The sequence below is a fragment of the Dryas octopetala genome, chromosome 8, assembly GCF_963921425.1.
Source record: "Dryas octopetala chromosome 8, drDryOcto1.1, whole genome shotgun sequence".
Classification (NCBI taxonomy): domain Eukaryota; kingdom Viridiplantae; phylum Streptophyta; class Magnoliopsida; order Rosales; family Rosaceae; genus Dryas; species Dryas octopetala.
The window spans coordinates 20,460,253-20,479,613 of NC_141373.1; the positions used below are offsets into that span (position 1 = coordinate 20,460,253).

The following is a 19,361-nucleotide window of genomic DNA, read 5'->3' on the forward strand; positions in this document are numbered from 1 at the left end:
TCCTGTCTCCAGCAAGGGAAAACTTGATCTGATTGGAGATTTGTTTACTGATGTGAGCAAGTACCAACGAATTGTGGGAAGACTTATTTATCTTACAATCACTCGTCCTGACATATCCTTTGCCGTGAGCCAGGTAAGTCAGTTTATGCATGCTCCTCATATCTTTCATTGGATAGCAGTTAAGAGAATCCTTAGATATTTAAAAGGCTCTCCAGGTCAAGGTATATTAATGAAGCCTCATGGTCATTCCATAATTACAGGGTACTGTGATGCTGATTGGGCTGGAAATCTAATCGATCGAAAGTCTACAACAGGCTTTTGTATGTTTGTTGGTGGAAATCTGGTTACATGGAAAAGTAAGAAACAAACGGTTGTTGCTAGATCCAGCGCTGAAGCTGAATATAGAGCTATGGCTGCTGCTATAAGTGAACTGATCTGGCTACAATATCTTCTCACTGATTTGGGAATTAGAAATTCTCTTCCTATGAAGTTGTTCTGTGACAACCAAGCTGCTATACATATTGCCTCAAACCCAGTTTTTCACGAACGCACTAAACATATAGAGGTTGACTGCCACTTTGTTCGTGATCATGTTCAATCCAACACAATTCAACCTTCATTTGTCAAGACTGGTGATCAATTAGCCGATATTCTCACAAAAGGAATTCCTTCCATGCAGCTGCAATGTCTTTTATTCAAGCTTGGTTGTGCCAATCTCCTCACCCAAGCTTGAGGGGGAGTGTTGGAATGTTTAAACCTGAGCTAGCAGCAACTAGCCGTTGGAGTCTGTACTTGGTGGTACAGTTATAGCCGTTAGTGGCTTCTAGCCGTTGTGGCTATTCTGCTTTTGGCTAGTGATTGTCCTTGTTGTAATCTCAGCCTATATTTGTAATGTTGAGTGGTCTTTGCCCTTTTACGACCTTAATAAGAAAGCTGAGTTCTAAGAGTGCATGTAGGCTTGAACTAATATCAAGCTGAACCACTATAAATTATCCTTTCCTCTCTCTTTTATTCTGTTACTTCTACAGACGATAATATTAATGATCATTCTGTTGTTACTAGCAGCAGTATTATCATCTGAAGGAGGACGGATAGCAATGCCCAATTGCACAGAGTCTTGCGGAATTATTAGCATCTCGTACCCTTTCGGGATCGGACCAGATGAGAGTTGCTACTTCAACAAAGGGTTTCAAGTAGACTGTGTTAACGGGACTAAGCCTTTTCTGAGGCTCACCAATCTGGAGGTGCTGAGCATTTCTATCAATCAAAGCACGCTTCAGGTCCACAGCCCCGTCACTTCCTTCTGCAACGGAAACGCAAGTAGCCAATTCGCAAACTTGACAGGAAGCCCCTTCGTGTACTCTCCGAAATACAACAAATTCACTGTCGTGAGTTGTGACTCGTTCACCGTGGTCAGCTCGTCAGACGATCTTATCGTTGGTGAGTGCAGCTCCATCTGTGGAAAGAAAAGTGCTAAAGAAGGCTGCGATATTGGTGTTAATTGTTGCCAGACTACTATTCCTCCATATCTCACTGTTATTGGTGTTGATTTATACGACAGACGAAACCAATCGGGCGATTGCAACGACTATGCATTCCTCGTTGACAAAGATTGGTTTGATCACAACACTACTTTCAGTGCCGTCAAGAGTATGCCTAGCGTTCCTGTGGTGCTAGAATGGAGTCTAATCAATGATAATAATTCATCATTTCTACAATTCCTTGGTAACAGTTCGAGTAGATATTATAATGACCCAACACCCTTTTGCGTTATTTCCGATTCTACTATTTCCGAATACAATCAGACCACAATTTCTTGTTACTGCCGGAATGGCTTTGAAGGAAACCCCTATCTTCTCCAACATTGTGATGGTAATTAACCTCTACCATTAATATCTTTTTTCTTCTAACTTCAATCTTTTTTTTTTCCTTTAATGATAAATAATCCAGTAGCTAGGTGTTTTTTTTTTTTTTTTTCAAGAAATATTTTCAACAATTTTACAATATTGCATGTTAATTACTCGTTCAGACGTTCTCCTCATAGTTTAATTTGTTCTCAAAATTGTAAAAAACCACTTTGATTGAGTTTTAATAATTGTCATGGGCGTTTGAGTAGAAAAGTACAAAATTTTAAAGTATGTTTAGTTCTTATAAACATATTGAAAGATAATGGTAAATTTCATTAAATTTTATATGGCAACTAACAAATTGTTTATTGGAATTTTGAAAGTCAATGTATTAGATTTATGTGTACATATTAAATTATGCAAACATTTGATGATGTTTCACAAGTTTTTTTCTTTTGTCGTTATATTTCAGACATTGATGAATGCAAATATAACCAACATTCTTGCTGGCGCGGCAGCATATGTGTGAACATACCTGGTTCGTACGAGTGCTACGACCATAAAAGGACGGAAGTTAAATGGATTCTTGGAGGTATGGCCATATATATAATAGTACAAATTACATCACTATAATTTAATGCGAAATCTCTACAAAGTACGTACAAAGCACAATTTGATTTGGCTCCCAATCCCTGATTCTATTACGCACAATTTAAATATTATTTAGTTCTAAATTAATCCAAAATATGTATGAACAAACTGCATTGATTTATATATTCAAGTTCATGCAAAAAATAAAACATATGTTATGCAGGTCTTGGACTATTATTATTACTTATTGGTGCATGGCTGGGATACAGACTCATACAAAAAAGGAATGACGACATTAAATGCAAGGAGATGTTTTTCAAACAAAAAGGAGGTTTATTATTGAAACAACAATTATCGTCAGGTGAAGTTGATGTTGATAAAATCAAGTTGTTCAAATCGAAGGAGTTAGAAAAGTCCACTGACAACTTCAATAATGATAGAATTCTTGGCCATGGAGGCCAAGGTACTGTTTACAAAGGCATGTTGTCTGATGGAAGAATTGTTGCTGTAAAAAAGTATAAGAAAGTGGACGAATCCAAACTTTCAGAATTCATCAACGAGGTTGTGATTCTTTCACAAATCAGTCACAGAAATGTGGTTAGAATATTGGGTTGTTTCTTAGAGACAGAAGTTGCTCTTTTGGTTTATGAATTCATACATGTTGATGTAAATTTCCGTAACAGAGATGCAACAACTTAGAGATAGTGACCTGGCTGATTCGAAGTCTTGCTGGATGACGATGTAAGATCTTCCTGTAAGAGAAACAAGATCAAAGGAGATGGACCGGTGTGGTACCAGCCAAACACGCTCCGATGATGAAGTCAGTGATGGTGTTTCTGATGATAGGTGAGGAAGAACAAAGAATGAACTTGGGAGAATAGGAAAAACAAGGCAAATGTTCTGGGCTTATTCCCAGCAAATTTGGGTATGCTCTTGGGTGAGTGAAAGCTTTTTTGTAAGTGTTTGTCTGGTGAGAGGTTGATAGATAGATAGATAGATCCCCCATTTTGCTCATATAAGTTGGTATATATAGGCAAAGGAGTTTGTGATGAGCAAGTTACCTGCATGTGACTGGCTGGTTGGGAAAGATCCACGCGTTCGGTCGTGAACAGTGGCATGCACAGCTACCCACCTCCTTTGCATTCAATGCTGCATTGAATGCAAGTATGGAAGATCCAAGTGAACTGCCTCAGTAGTCATGAATGTAGGCTGGGTTGTCTCTTTTGTCAGAAGACCTTTGTCAGGTGCATTTAAGTGTGGCGGTTCATCCCAACGTGATCTTCCTTGGAATGGTGGCGGAGAGCCGAGCCGACCCGAACACATGTTCTTATGTGTATACATGAAGCCCATATGTAATCGGATCGGACACGGGATTCCTGACCGAACCGATCCAGTAGATAGGGGCTCTTCAGAGTCACAACTGGCTGACGCTAGAACTCGAAACGGAGTTTCTTTCGCGCCGAGCCGAGCCGAACTGGGATGACCGTGGAAAGATGAACACTCAATCCCATGGAAGATCATCGGTTCGGGTCGGACCGGGCATGGAGGACTTGGCATGGAGATCCGGTCTGAGCTGGCAGAGGAGGTGCTGAGCTGTGATGATGTGGAGGTCAAAGTCTGACCACTGAGAAGTCAAACACTGAAGTTGGGTCTGACCAGCCACATGTCTAGCCATGATTGGCTGTTGGATCGGTGTGGGTTTATCCACAAACAATACCAAATGGAACTCTTTCTCAATATATCCAAGGCCAAGTTGAGGAATTTCCACTGACATGGGAAATGCGGGTACGAATTGCGACAGAAGTTGCTGGGGCTCTTTCCTACTTGCACTCTGCAGCTTCCTTTCCCATTTATCACAGAGACATCAAGTCTACCAACATACTCTTGGATGAAAAATACAGAGCAAAAGTTGCTGACTTTGGAACTTCAAGATCGATTGCCATTGACCAAACTCACCTAACCACACTTGTACATGGCACATTTGGTTACTTGGACCCTGAATACTTGCAATCAAGCCAATTTACTGACAAAAGTGATGTCTATAGCTTTGGGGTTATCGTTGTTGAGCTCTTGACAGGACAAAAACCAATTTCTTTCACTAGGTCAGAACAAGAAGGCAGAAGTCTTGCCATATATTTCATTATTTCAATGCGAGAAGATCGTCTATTTGAAGTTGTTGATGATCAAGTTGCAAAGGAAGCCTCTAAAGCAGATATTGCTGTAGTTGCTAACCTTGCAAGAAGATGCCTGAATTTGAATGCAAGGGAGCGTCCTACAATGAGAGAGGTCACAGCAGAGCTGGAGGGGATCCAAATGTCTGAAAAAACCTCTAATATTGAAGTACAAAATTATGAAGAGGCTGAATTTGTTAGAACTGAATCAATTAAGCCTTGGGATGTTGTTTCAAGTTCAGCAGGAACAGGGTTCGATAGTGGTTTGGCTCCATCATTCCATGAAATTCCACTATTGTCTTTCAAATCACGGTGAACAAAATATTTCTTAATGGTAATGTTGATGCAAATTTCCGTAAGAGAGATGCAACAACTTAGAGATAGTGACCTGGCTGATCCGAAGTCTTGCTGGATGATGATGTAAGATCTTCCTGTAAGAGAAACAAGATCAAAGGAGATGGACCGGTGTGGTACTAGGCAAACACGCTCCGATGATGAAGTCAGTGATGGTGTTTCTGATGATAGGTGAGGAAGAACAAAGGATGAACTTGGGAGAATAGGAAGAACAAGGCAAATGTTCTGGGCTTATTCCCAGCAAATTTTGGTATGCTCTTGGGTGAGTGAAGGCCTTTTTGTAAGTGTTTGTCTGGTGAGAGGTTGATAGATAGATAGATAGATCCCTCATTTTGCACATATAAGTTGGTATATATAGGCAAAGGAGTTTGTGATGAGTAAGTTACCTGCATGTGACTGGCTGGTTGGGAAAGATCCACGCGTTCGGTCGTGAACAGTGGCATGCACAGCTACCCACCTCCTTTGCATTCAATGCTGCATTGAATGCAAGTATAGAAGATCCAGGTGAACTGCCTCAGTAGTCATGAATGTAGGCTGGGTTGTCTCTTTTGTCAGAAGACCTTTGTCAGGTGCATTTAAGTGTGGCGGTTCATCCCAACGTGATCTTCCTTGGAATGGCGGCGGAGAGCCGAGCCGAGCCGACCCGAACACATGTTCTTATGTGTATACATGAAGCCCATATGTGATCGGATCAGACACGGGATTCCTGAACGAACCGATCCAATAGATAGGGGCCCTTCAGAGTCACAACTGGCTGACGCTAGAACTCGAAACGGGGTTTCTTCCGCGCCGAGCCGAGGCGAACTGGGATGACCGTGGAAAGATGAACACTCAATCCCATGGAAGATCATCGGTTCGGGTCGGACCGGGCATGGAGGACTTGGCATGGAGATCCGGTCTGAGCTGGCAGAGGAGGTGCCGAGCTGTGATAATGTGGAGGTCAAAGTCTGACCACTGAGAAGTCAAACACTGAAGTTGGGTCTGACCAGCCACGTGTCTAGCCATGATTGGCTGTTGGATCGGTATGGGTTTATCCACAAACAGGAGTCCCCCAGCTTCCGATTCAAGCGGACAGTGGTGGATTGGAAGTTGGAGTTTAGTGGCCTTCCCAAAGGTGATATGCTGTTTGATCCGAGCCAAACCGGACAGGTCCATGTTCCCGAAGATTCGAACAAGTGATGACTTGTGATTGGCCAAAATATCTCGGGGATAGGTGAAGGGACATTTGGTGTCTGCATGGGAGAACGTAAGGGTCACATCATTTATGGGTATTTTGAATGTTGACAGATAGCAAGATTTGGGATTTGAAGCGCCACTTTTGGATGGCTGAGATCAGTTTGCATGGAGGTATAAATGGGTTGTTTTCTTTCTCTTCTCCCTTATTTCCAGTTTTCAAGCTCTCTCTCTCTCTACAAACCTCTCTCTCCCCGCGAATTTCTTTCCCTCTTCGCGACTGAAACGGTGGTCCGATCCCAACTCTGACTAGGTACGGTCATAGGCGAGGTGGTCCTGAGGGTATTAGGGGCGGAGAGATTTGACCGGACAAAACCAGTAAGTGATTCTGTCCATTTTTGAGTTTTTGTATTTTCGGGTTTTTCTGGGTGTGTTCTTGAAAAAGACACTTTTTGATTCAAAAAGCAAGAGAGAGAAAAGCAAAAGGTGTTTGTGATGTCTGAAACCGATTCGAGCGGTCGGCTCGGCTCGGGGGATGCCTTCGAGGGAGATAGTGAGGCTGAGCTGAGCCGAAGCCCACCCGGGGGTGAGGCAGACTGGGATAGTCTGTCCGAGGAGCTGAACGAGGTCATCTCGACCTTAGATCGTAACCCAGGTGAAGTACGCCAACCCCGGGGTGATGAGGAGGATGAGCACGCCGAGCCGAGCTTAAGTGTTCTGAGGAGAATCATCTCGGGTTCGGAGGAAAGGAACAGGGGTCACGAGGCGTCTATGAGGGTTCTATGAGGAGTCCGATCGATCCGGACTTCTATGAGGAGTTGGCGTGGAAGGCCGACCAGATTCTAAATGAGATGACCGAGTTTCATCTCAAGGATCTGAGGGTTCGGTACACTATCCCCGAGGCCGTGCTGATGAGATTGCCGTCCGAAGGAGAAAAACCGAGCCGACCCCCAAAGGGATGGGTGACCACGTACCCCGAGATGTTCAAAAACGGGGTTCGGCTCCCTCTGCATCCATTCCTGCAGGATGGGCTGGCCATGATCGGCGCGGCGTCGCACCAGCTCAACCCCAACGTATATAGGATTATCCTGTCCATGCACATCTTGTGGCACAAGGTGCACAAGTGTGTGCCGGATAAGGATATTCTGTTTTGCTCCTACGCCCTGAGGTCGAAGCAGACTGAGCTCGGCTTCTACAACTTGCAGGCCTACTCGGGGCCGCTGTTCTCAGGGAATCCCTCTTCCCAGAAGACTTGGAAGAGGAGATTCTTCTTTGTTTCTGGGAATTGGGAGTTCGCCGATCCGAACAGTCCCACTCCGGCTCGGGTCCTCAGGTCTTTTAGGATTCCAGGTGGGCATTGGAAGTCTGGGGCCGATCCGAAGACAACTTGTATATGTTTTGTGATAATTATTTTTTCTTGTGGCTAACTCCTTTTTGTTTCATCTTTGCAGTTAGCTGGGGCAAGTACAAACTGCGAGGCGAGCTCAAGGACCAGATCGCCGCGATCAGGGATTCGTCAGCGGAATACCTGTTCACGAAGTTCTTGCTTGGGGAAACCCAAATCAGATCGAGCGGAATCTCCTGGTTTGTGCCCAGGTGGAATCTGAGAACTGCGAAGGGGATGAGTTCTGTCGACCTGGAGGCCCGGCTGAGGAGAAGGGCGGAGAGGAGTGCCCAGAGGAAGGCTGCAGGTTGGGTACCTGCCGAGCCGACCCCAATGCCAGCGCCCACCGCCGCAGCAGCCCAACCTGGGCCCTCTGTGCCGAGGTCGGCTTGGCAAGGAGAGAAGAGGAAGGGCCCTGCGACCGGCTCGTCCGGAGAAGAGGGCTTGGGACGAACCCAGCGGTGGCGATGCCGAAGCTTCTGGCTCGGACCCCCTGAAGACGGTGGCCCTGCGACCAAGCCGCCGTCGATGCCGAGGCAAAGATGAGGAGGCTTCGGGAGAGGAACGGCGAGCTGAGGAAGAAGCTAGCCGAGGCCGAGCGGGAGGTCAAGGCGGAGCGCGATTGGTCAACCGATCTTCGGACCAAGCTGGCTGAGCGGGAAGTGGAGGTGGCTCGGCTCGGGAAGGAGCTCCTGGAGTCTGAGAAGAAGGTGGTCGACCTGGGCCAGTTTGTGGACGATCTCCAGCGGGACGTCGAGGCTGCCGAGCGGAGAGCCGTCGAGTCTCGGCGTCAAGCTGGGCTGCCGAGCGTCCAGGCACTTGCTGATGCCCAGTTCGAGGGGTATAAGGAGTTGCTGGAGGAGATCCGGTCGAAGAGGCCGGACTGGGATGTGTCGTTTCTCGGCGAGTCTGACGGCGAGGAAGACACCCAGGAGAGTCAGCAAGAAGACCTTCCTCCTCCCGATCACCAAGCTCCCGCCGAGGTGGTCCCAATCCAAGTGGCCGAGCCGACTCAGGAGGATCCTCCGTTGCCTGAATGCGAGCCGACCCCGACTCCCCCAGTCCCCGAATCCGATCCCAACGCTGAGATGCAGATCGGCGGGGTCGAGGTGGTGTAGCTCGGGGAGGAGACGCCCGAGGAGTCCACCGAGCCGATCTTGGAGGGGCCTGCCGAGCGATCTGCATGATACCTGCTATTTTTATGTTATGTGTGTTTTTTTTGTTTTTTGTTTTTTTGTTTATTCCCGAGCCGATTTGTGGCTCGGGGTTGGTTGATTTTGGAACAATTTGTGTTTGGATTTTATCTTGTCAATTTATTCAGTATTTTCTTCATGAAACAAGTTGTTGTCAGTTCAGCTCGGAAATGAAACTAAAGACATAACAAGTAACACATGAATAAGAAAATGATAAAAAGTAACAATTATGAGCAAGGCGTTTTGAGATCGGCCCGACTTGGCGATCGTAATGGAATAAACTGTAATGATAAATTACAACTTGTCTTCGGATCAGCCTGATAAGCAAGATGAAGATAAGTAGGAATTTGGAAACCCTAATGATCCCAGATGGGCCTGATATACCCATTGAAATATTAGGAATTTTATTTTTGAGAAAAATATTCAAACCTACTTTCAGATCGGCTCGGTAGGCACGATGAAAGTTTGGATTTGAGTGTATATTTTTCTTTTAGAAATATCATGTTGAACGTTAGGACTGTAGAAAGTCACTTCGGCTCGGACAGGGATTTTTATAGACCTAATAAGTCTGTATTATGTCCAGCATCGGGCCGAAAGTGGCGCGCCAGCTCGGCACAGGAGTTTATAGACCTGATGAGTCTGTAATATGCCGAGCATCGGGCCGAAAATGGCGCGCCAGCTCGACACATGAGTTTATAGACCTGATGAGTCTGTAATATGCCGAGCATCGGGCCGAAAATGGCGCGCCAGCTCGACACATGAGTTTATAGACCTGATGAGTCTGTAATGTACGTAGCGTCGGGCCGAAAATGGCACTTCAGCTCGGCACATGAGTTTATTATTTTTTCGAAGGAAACACTTAGATCTTTTCTCTTTGTTGAAAGTGTATAGGAGTAGAGTCCCTAGTGTTTGCTTCGAAAAATGAGAAGAATATGAGTCAAAACGTGTTCATCCTTTCTTTGATTGGAACAAATGTTAGGTCGGACAGTCCCCGATCCTAACTACATTTTACTGATAATAAGTCTTCAAGTGTTCAGCATTCCAGCTATGCTTGAGAGGCTTCCCGGCCAGAGTGGCCAAGTTGTAAGTGCCAGGCTTGACTATGCCTGTGATTCTATATGGTCCGGTCCAGTTCAGATCGAATGAGCTCTCCTTGACGGCAAGAGGATTCTTCTTCATGACGAGACTGCCCAATCCGAAGTTCCTGGGTTTGACCCTTTGATTGTAGTATTTGGCTACCCTCTGTTGGTAGGTGGCTCGATAGAGATTGGCGTCGGTTCGCCTCTCCTCAATCATGTCTAGGCCGAGCCGAAGTCCGGTGTCATTGGTCTCCGGATTGTATGTGCCGGTCCGGAATGAAGGAGTCCCCATTTCGACCGGGACGACAGCGTCGGTTCCGAATGCCAATGAATATGGTGTTTCCTTCGTGGAGTTGCGATAGGAAGTTCGGTAGGACCATAGCACCTCTGGCAAGAGTTCAGGCCAATTCCCTTTAGCATTATCAAGCTTGGTCTTCAGGGTCTTCTTGATGATCTTGTTGATAGCCTTGACCTGTCCGTTCGATTGCGGATGGTAAGGGGCGGTGAAGCGCAAGTTGATGTTCAGACGTGAACAAAAACTTCTGAACTTCTTACAGTCGAATTGTTTGCCATTGTCCGCGATGATGGTGTGCGGCATGCCGAACCGGCATATGATGTTCTTCCAGACGAAAGTTTCCATCCGTTCGGCTGTGGTGGTGGCTAGGGGCTCAGCTTCGGCCCATTTTGTGAAGTAGTCGACTGCTACTACGGCCATTGTTACTTGCCCTTTCGCCTTCGGCATAGGGCCGATCAGATCGAGTCCCCATTGCGCGAATGGCCAGGGACTGAATATGGAGGTCAGCAATTGGGGAGGTTGATGGGGGACCGCAGCAAACTGCTGGCATTTGACACAAGCGCAAGAGAGATGATCTGCGTCTTTGTTCAGCGTGGGCCAGAAGTAACCCTGTCTGATCGTCTTGTAGGCGAGGGCTCTTCCTTCAGAGTGGTTTCCGCATATCTCCTCATGGATTTCTCTCAGTACATCATGACCTTCTTGGGGGGTGACACACCGCAAGTAGGGTAGGGAGAAGCTCCTCTTATAAAGCTGACCATCGATCATGCTGAACCGAGCCGACCTTGTCTTGATGAGACGTGCCTTGTTCTTCTCTGGGGGGAGGATCCCGGAGACCAAGTAGCTGATGATCGGCGTCATCCAGTTCGACTCGGCCTCGGTCTGCATGATGGCAGATCCTTCTTCGGCAGTGCGAGGCCTATCCAGGATTTCAACTGGAACGTGCCTAGCGGATCTGGTATCTGTGGCTAAGGCCAGGCGTGCCAAGGCATCGGCTCTGCAGTTTTCTGCCCTCGGGATTTGGGATAATTTGTACTCATGGAAGTTCCCGAGCAGCAAACGAGTCTTCTCGAGATAGGCAGTCATGTTAGGTTCTCGAGTTTCATACTCTCCCAATATTTGATTGACGATGAGTTGGGAGTCGCTGAAGATGTTCAGTTTGGTCGCACCGAGCTCTTTTGACAATCTGAGTCCGGCGATGAGTGCCTCATACTCTGCTTCATTGTTAGATGCTTGAAATCTGAAGCGAAGAGCATATTCCATCACAACTTGTTCTGGGGAGATCAAAACAAGCCCGGCTCCACTTCCCATTGCATTGGAAGATCCGTCCACGTAGAAGGTTCAGGTGAGAAGATCAGCCTAGCTGCGATCGCCGTTTGTGTTCGGATCAGACGCAGTTGGTGTAGCGTCGGCGCATGGCGGATCTTCCGTTGCGGTGGTTGACTCGCAGATGAAGTCTGACATGGCTTGACCTTTGATGGCCGTCCTGGGACGGTAGATGATGTCAAACTCGCCAAACTCGATTGACCACTTGATGAGCCGACCCGAAGTCTCGGGTTTGGCAAGGATTTGCCTGAGCGGTTGATCAGTCAAGACGACGATTGAGTGAGCCTGGAAGTAGGGTCTTAATTTCCGAGCCGAGCTGACCAGGGCGAGAGCCATCTTCTCAAATTTTGGATACCTATTCTCGGCATCGGCGAGGGCTCGGCTCGTGTAGAAGACCGGATGTTGTACACCGCCGACCTCTCTCATCAGAACTGAGCTGAGAGCCGAGTCAGAAACGGAGAGGTAGAGAAAAAGTTCTTCACCTTCTTCTGGTTTGGATAAGATGGGAGGTTCCCCCATGTGCCTTTTCAGATCTTGAAAGGCCTGCTCGCATTGGGGGGTCCATTCTATGCCTTTCCCTGCTTTCTTCAAAGCCTTGAAGAAAGGGAGGCACCGGTCAGTGGATTTTGAGATGAATCGGTTCAGGGCGGCGACTCTTCCAGTCAGACTCTGGATTTCTTTGCGTGTCTTTGGGGACTTCATGTTAATCAAGGCTTGGATCTTCTCCGGATTGGCCTCGATCCCTCGTTGGCTGACCAGGTAGCCAAGGGACTTTCCCGACCGAACTCCAAAGACACATTTGGCTGGGTTCAGCCGCATTTGATACTCTTTCAGGACTCTGAACATGTCTGAGAGGTCCTTGACGTGGTCGTCCGCTTTGATGCTTTTGACCAGCATGTCGTCCACATATGGAAGATCTGAACATGTGGTTAACCAGCCTTTGGTAGGTGGCTCCAGCATTCTTGAGGCCGAAGGTCATGACTTTGTAGTAGTATATGCCGCGATCGGTTATGAAGGATGTGTTTTCCTGATCAGGTTTGTGCATGAGGATCTGGTTGTACCCAGAATAGGCATCCATGAAGCTGAGGAGCTTGTGTCCCGCCGTCGCATCGACAAGCTGATCTATCCTGGGTAGTGGAAAACTATCATTGGGACATGCCTTGTTCAGATCGGTGAAGTCCACACACATCCTCCATTTCCCATTGTTTTTCTTCACCATGACTACGTTAGCGAACCAATTGGGATAATTGACTTCCCGGATGAACCCGTTGTTTTGCAACTTGGTCACCTCTTCAGCCATGGCTGCATATCGGACCGAATCGTACAACCTCCTCTTCTGACGGACCAGCTTGCATCCCGGGTCGATGTTCAGCCTGTGGGTGATCACGTCAGACGATATGCCTGGGATGTCATCATAAGACCAAGCGAACACTTCCGCATTGGCGCGGAGGAAGTCGAGTATGGCTGATCGCTGTTCAGGGCCGAGCTGGGCACCTACCCGGACGAGCCGATCGGGTGTGTCCTCCGAGATCGGCACTTCCTCCCAGGCCTCGGCTGGGAGTGGGCGAGAATTCGAGTTCGGCTCGGCCGTGAAGTCGAAAGTCTCCGCTCTCGGCCACCTGCCCGAGTCAGCTATAGAGTCGAGTTCCTGGGAGTTCGGCAGTTGACCATTCTGCCTGATAGAGGTGGCGTAGCAAGATCGAGCCGAATACTGATCTCTCTGGATGACGATGCAGTCATCGCCCACCGGACACTTGATGAGGAGATTGGCGTAGTGGACGATGCAGTCGAGGTCAACCAGGGCTGGTCTGCCCAGGATGATGTTGTAAGCTGATGGCCGCTTGATGACGATGAAGTACGTCATGCAAGTTTTCTTAACTGGCCCCTTCCCGAGCGAAAGGGGAAGGGAGATGTGTCCGATGGGTTGAACCACTTCTCCCCCGAACCCGACCAAGGCTGGTGTATCAGCTTCCAACTTATCCTCGCCGATGCCCATCTGCTCGAACGCAGAATGGTAGAGGATGTTGACTGAGCTCCCCCCGTCGATGAAGGAACGCGCGATGGTGGTTCCAGCCACCTCAGCCACTATGACGACCGGATCATAGTGGGGGAAGATGATCTCATTCGCCTCGTTTGGCTCAAAGGTGACCGGTGCCCAGTCTTTTCGTTGTCTTTTGGAAATGCTGGGCTGACCCGCTTGGATCGACAGGGACTCGTGAGCTTGAGCCGGCTGTCTGACGTAATCCTTCTGGGATCGGTTCGAACTTCCCACGAAGGTTGGGCCCCCGTCGATTGATCCGATGGCGGCATCCCGGACGTCGATGGTGTTGGTGGGCTTCTTCAGCGCGGCCTTGGGTACCCTAGGCCCGCCGGCCAGGAATTGATTGATCTTACCCGCCCGGGCAAGAGTCTCAATTCCGTCGCGGAGGGCGTAGCAATCACCCGTGACATGGCCGTGGTTGGAATGGTACTTGCAGAAGACGCCCTCCTTGATCTTATCTGGGGGTGGTCCCTTGATCTCCCTTGCAGCTGGGAGTTGATCCTTGATCTTGGAGAAGATCGTCTCCAGACCGGCGTTAAGGGGAGTGTACTCCGTGTACTGAACGAACTTGGGCCCCTTACCCAGAAGTTGGCGCGGTTCCTCAATTCGGGACTTCTTGGTTTGGGTCTGAGGCTTGGGGCTCGCGACCTCTCCTTCCTTCCGTTTGGCCGGGGTTGGCTTGGAATTCAGGGCCTCCACCTGAGCATCCCACTCTTCAGCCTGCGCCTATTTGGTGGCTTCAGCAGAAAGCTCATCATAGGTGGATGGAGGGTTTCTCATCAGATGGGAGCGAAGTCCCCCGGCGAGCAGACCTTGCATAAGAGCATTCTTAGCCGATCTGTCGTCGCAATCGTCACACTTCGTATACTCGATGTTGAAGCGGATCAGATAGGTCTTAAGGCTCTCCCCTTCCTGCTGTTTGATGAGCGACATATCGTTTAAGTTGTAGAGTCGTTCGGATACAACCCGATATCTCGTCAGGAAGGCTCTTAGAAGATCGAAGAAAGAGTCAATGGAGTTCGGCTGGAGAGTTCGAAACCATCCCCGAGTCGATCCCTTCAAGGTTGAAGGGAAGATTCTGCACTTCGTGGCCTCAGATGCCTGGCGGGCATCCATGGCGTATCTGAAGCTGTCGAGATGATCGTAAAGATCTTTAGTTCCGTCGTACTGATCCATCTTGGGGGGTTTCGTATCCCGGGAGACCTCAGCATCCATGATCCTGCTGGTGTACGGGAGGGGGAGCTATTCCCCGTGATCGGCTCTACCGGTGTACCCCTTGGAGACCTCGACTTGGCCGAGCCGATCGTGGACACTCCGGATTTGGCTTTGGACCAAAGTCCGGACAAGATTTTCCACATTGGGTGGGGTCGGCTCGGCCGCAGTTTCTCCTGAGCATTCGGTCGGGTTACCGAGTCTCTCATTCACCGGTTGACGAGTGATCCTCTCGCCTACCGGATGTCGATCAGACATGATCATGGTAGATCCTAGTCGGTCACTCGCGGACCGCCTCCCCGAATGAGCTCCTGATAGGGGAGGATCTTGGCTGGTGGTAGGCCCGAGCCTGTCCCTGATTGAGACCCTGGGTTCGGCCGAACCGGTTGGACTGATGGCCCCCAATCGGGATCGAGTCGGAGGTCGTTGACTGGTGTTGAGGTCGGCACGGTTTTCCCTCAAACTCCCGGGAGAATGTTTCCCGAAGGCCGCCTGCTTTTGCTGAAGGAGACGGTGAGCGTTCGGACTGGGAACGTACAATCTGCATCCTGCCGAGCGGGCTGATCATCCGGCTCGGCCGGAGTACTCTGCCGAGAAGGAGACGGCGAAAGGACCTCCTGCTCGGTTCAGGTTCGACGCGATCGGAAACCTGATCTATCGCTGTTCTCGAGCTGAGCACGATGACGCGCAAGTTCCTCGGCCAGCTCGGCCTGTTTTGCGAGCAGCTCATTATTCTGCTTGAAAAGTGCATTCTCAGCGGTCAGATGTCGTTGGTTCTCCCTAAGGAGTTTGTGAGCAGCCCTGATTTTTGAGGAGCCTTTGGACTTTGGTGTCTTGGGGAGTTGTGCTCCCCTCGTCTTCTCAGGTGTCTCAGGCTGATGTTGTTCATCATTCTGGGACGCTCCTGAAGAAGAACTGCTGTCAAGAAAGATGGTAGCCATGATGACTTGTTTGGAGGAAGAAATTAGCACTTGTGGTGATGAGCACAACGGCTGAAGATGATCTTCCCACAGACGGCGCCAATCTGTTGATGCAAATTTCCGTAAGAGAGATGCAACAACTTAGAGATAGTGACCTGGTTGATCCGAAGTCTTGCTGGATGATGATGTAAGATCTTCCTGTAAGAGAAACAAGATCAAAGGAGATGGACCGGTGTGGTACCAGCCAAACACGCTCCGATGATGAAGTCAGTGATGGTGTTTCTGATGATAGGTGAGGAAGAACAAAGGATGAACTTGGGAGAATAGGAAGAACAAGGCAAATGTTCTGGGCTTATTCCCAGCAAATTTTGGTATGCTCTTGGGTGAGTGAAGGCTTTTTTGTAAGTGTTTGTCTGGTGAGAGGTTGATAGATAGATAGATAGATCCCCCATTTTGCATATATAAGTTGGTATATATAGGCAAAGGAGTTTGTGATGAGTAAGTTATCTGCATGTGACTGGCTGGTTAGGAAAGATCCACGCGTTCGGTCGTGAACAGTGGCATGCACAGCTACCCACCTCCTTTGCATTCAATGCTGCATTGAATGCAAGTATGGAAGATCCAGGTGAACTGCCTCAGTAGTCATGAATGTAGGCTGGGTTGTCTCTTTTGTCAGAAGACCTTTGTCAGGTGCATTTAAGTGTGGCGGTTCATCCCAACGTGATCTTCCTTGGAATGGCGGCGGAGAGCTGAGCCGACCTGAACACATGTTCTTATGTGTATACATGAAGCCCATATGTGATCGGATCGGACACGGGATTCCTGACCGAACCGATCCAGTAGATAGGGGCCCTTCAGAGTCACAACTGGCTAACGCTAGAACTCGAAACGGGGTTTCTTCCGCGCCGAGCCGAACTGGGATGACCGTGGAAAGATGAACACTCAATCCCATGGAAGATTATCGGTTCGGGTCGGACCGGGCATGGAGGACTTGGCATGGAGATCCGGTCTGAGCTGGCAGAGGAGGTGCCGAGCTGTGATGATGTGGAGGTCAAAGTCTGACCACTGAGAACTCAAACACTGAAGTTGGGTCTGACCAGCCAGGTGTCTAGCCATGATTGGCTGTTGGATCGGTGTGGGTTTATCCACAAACAGGTAATATTGTAATGTATTTGTTCCAACTATTTTATGTTGTATACATTATATGTTCATTTTGAACAATATTCTTCTATAATGTATGTTATTAAGTCATAGTATGGTTGTAATGTTGGCTGTTCTAATTTTGGTGCCTAACTTTGCCAGTTATAAACTTTTCCATGAGGGTCATATTTTGTTTGTTTAGTGTTAAAGCCTTGACTTGCTTGTTCTGCTTCATAGAATACGGTATAGGCAAGAAGCTGGATTCCATGATGTTGTGATTAAGTCTGATGCCTCGCTTTGGAGAGAGAGTTTCATATAAGTTGGAACAACTGTTAATCAATTAGCACCCTAATCAGCCTCTTTTGCTTTTCATTTAGATCAGTAGTGTTAAAAAACTTCCAATAGTGGACAAAGTTATGAAGAGCCTTGGGAAATGCTATTTCAAATTCAAGAACAGGAACAGGGTCAGTTCAGAATTATAATGTATGTTTGATATATTGGTCATTTAGTTTTATATGACTGATTAGCTAAACTGATGACATTTTCAACACTTTCCTGGACTACATCAACAGGGTTTAAAAGTTTTAGATGTCTAGAAAGTAAGGTAGATTAGAGGAGAAATGGGTTAGGAGAGGATCAGGTCTTTGATGGAATGGTGGCACAACTTCTTCATTAGACGCACATTTAACTAGTCAACCGGCCACCATTAGTTAATTGTCTTTCTAGTCAGAGTTGAACGAATATTTAATTCATGTATTAAACTATGACAATTTTAGAAGCTTTTAGACGTAAGTAAGTATGTAATGCAGTCTTCTAGCTAGCTTCTCTTGGTTCTATATATAAGGGAAAAAAAAAAACATATTTATATATACACCTCTCTCAATGTGGCTTAAAGAGAAAGAAAGAAAAAATTTCACCATGTATACGTTTGTAAGTGTCTAACAATAGCCCTCTATCCTTCATGATGAACTTGTTAAGTATGGCTGCTAGAACTGTATCTTTGAACACTACATATAATAAGAACTATGTCTACCCTTTCTTATTCCTGTTAATTTCATTTTCAAGAAAGTTGAGATTTGAAAATGATTTTCTTTGCTAATTCCAAGCTTCCTATTAAGAAGAAATAGAGGAAGATAAACAGAGGAGAATAAACAGAGGAGAAAGAAGAAGCAGAATAATGGTTGCCCAGGTGCTACTTCATATTACTCTCCTCTTCGGGTGTATGAGTAGTGCAATACTATCAGTAGCAGCACAAGCACCCATAGAAAAGGGCAATTTCACTCAAACACGTTGTGGAGTCATTGAAATTCCATATCCTTTTGGAATTGAAGCAGGTTGTTACATTGACCACGGGTTCCAAATAACCTGTGACTGTAAGAATTCGATGGACATTCCTTGTTCTTTTAGGAATCAACAAGTCACTAACACTACTTAGTTTACAAGCAATAGGACAGTTATGAGAACCTTAATCAAAACATTCTTTTATGCAAAATACTTATCAGTATAGAACTAGATCGAAGACTTAGATTGATGCAGAACGGATGGCGGAGAAGTTTATGCAACAGCTTGATTGTTGCAAACCCAAGAAATTTGGGAAATGATTTCTACTAGTCGGAGGGTTTGGCTCTGAAAGTGGCACTAATGCATATCGTTTCGAAGGGAATCGCGAGACGAGTCAAACTCATTACTATGCCATGACCTATGAGCTTTTTTGGCCATCTGAAGTCGTTTAGGGCCTCAAAACTGTATTTTAAACTTTCATACATTTTATTTATTTTCGTTTATATTTTATTTGGGTTTGTAATTACCCGTGAGCCTTAATTATATGATTGCTTGCGCCCTAGGGTTTCTTTAAGCGTACTTAAGCAATTTTACAATTGCTAGCCGGATTATTCTATTATTATTTTTATCAAATTAATTATTGAGGTTTTCTCTCAATTTCCTGGTAGATTCCAGGGTTCTTGTCCTTTTAGGTTTACGCTGATAAGCCTTGGCTGATTGTACTGCATCATAGATACTTGAAGGACTTATACAACATATAAGACAAAAGGATTAAGTAATAGACTCATATAGAGTCCCATAAGGATTGTAAACCCGAGAATTCCTTGATGGGAGGAACTTGGATTTTCAGGTGACTCTATATAAGCATAGTCCCTAGTCACACAGAAAATAAGAAGTCTATTCATTCTGCCCCATTGCGTGAGAGACTCCAGCTGTGCTAATTGGAAGGCTGCTGCTTATTAGTGTGTTTCAACCTACCTGCACCATGGCTTCACCAGGTCAGTTATGCTTTGTGATATTGGTTCTGCAGTAGCAATTGATTACATATGTTAAGCCTTGTGTTTTGTGTATTTTGTGGATGTAATTGTACTTACATGTGGTATCAGAGCCACCATACACAATTTAAAGACCAAGATTTAGCATATATCGTTGTTTTATATTTTTACCATATTACATGAATTTTGATTCTTCACCAGAACGTTGGTTTTCTGGTTTATAGACGTTATTGTGATCTTTTAGGTACAACTCACATAAAAAAAAAAAAGTTTGGTTGATCCTGTGCAATACGTACATGATTTTCAATTGTGCTTACAGCTATATATTTATTTATAATCTTAAATATTGATCGCATGATCCT

At 46.7% G+C, this 19,361-nt stretch overlaps 1 protein-coding gene across 1 annotated transcript; it reads left to right on the forward strand.

The window, feature by feature from the left end:
• The first annotated feature begins 1,057 nt into the window (after positions 1–1,057).
• LOC147277906 (wall-associated receptor kinase-like 2) lies at positions 1,058–16,887 on the forward strand. Its single transcript, XM_086253685.1, has 5 exons — positions 1,058–1,872; positions 2,320–2,439; positions 2,662–3,096; positions 4,156–4,943; positions 16,739–16,887. The coding sequence occupies exons 1-4, from the start codon at positions 1,098–1,100 to the stop codon at positions 4,923–4,925; spliced, it is 2,100 nt and encodes a 699-aa protein (XP_086109811.1). The 5' UTR covers positions 1,058–1,097; the 3' UTR covers positions 4,926–4,943; positions 16,739–16,887.
• The last annotated feature ends 2,474 nt before the right edge of the window (positions 16,888–19,361 follow it).

Bases quoted from the DNA above. Each gene is read 5' to 3' on its own strand.
- LOC147277906 (XM_086253685.1), top strand. From the start codon at position 1,098: ATGCCCAATTGCACAGAGTCTTGCGGAATTATTAGCATCTCGTACCCT. The intron at 1,873-2,319 runs GTAATTAACCTC...GTTATATTTCAG, and splicing joins TCTTCTCCAACATTGTGATG to ACATTGATGAATGCAAATAT. The intron at 2,440-2,661 runs GTATGGCCATAT...TATGTTATGCAG, and splicing joins AGTTAAATGGATTCTTGGAG to GTCTTGGACTATTATTATTA.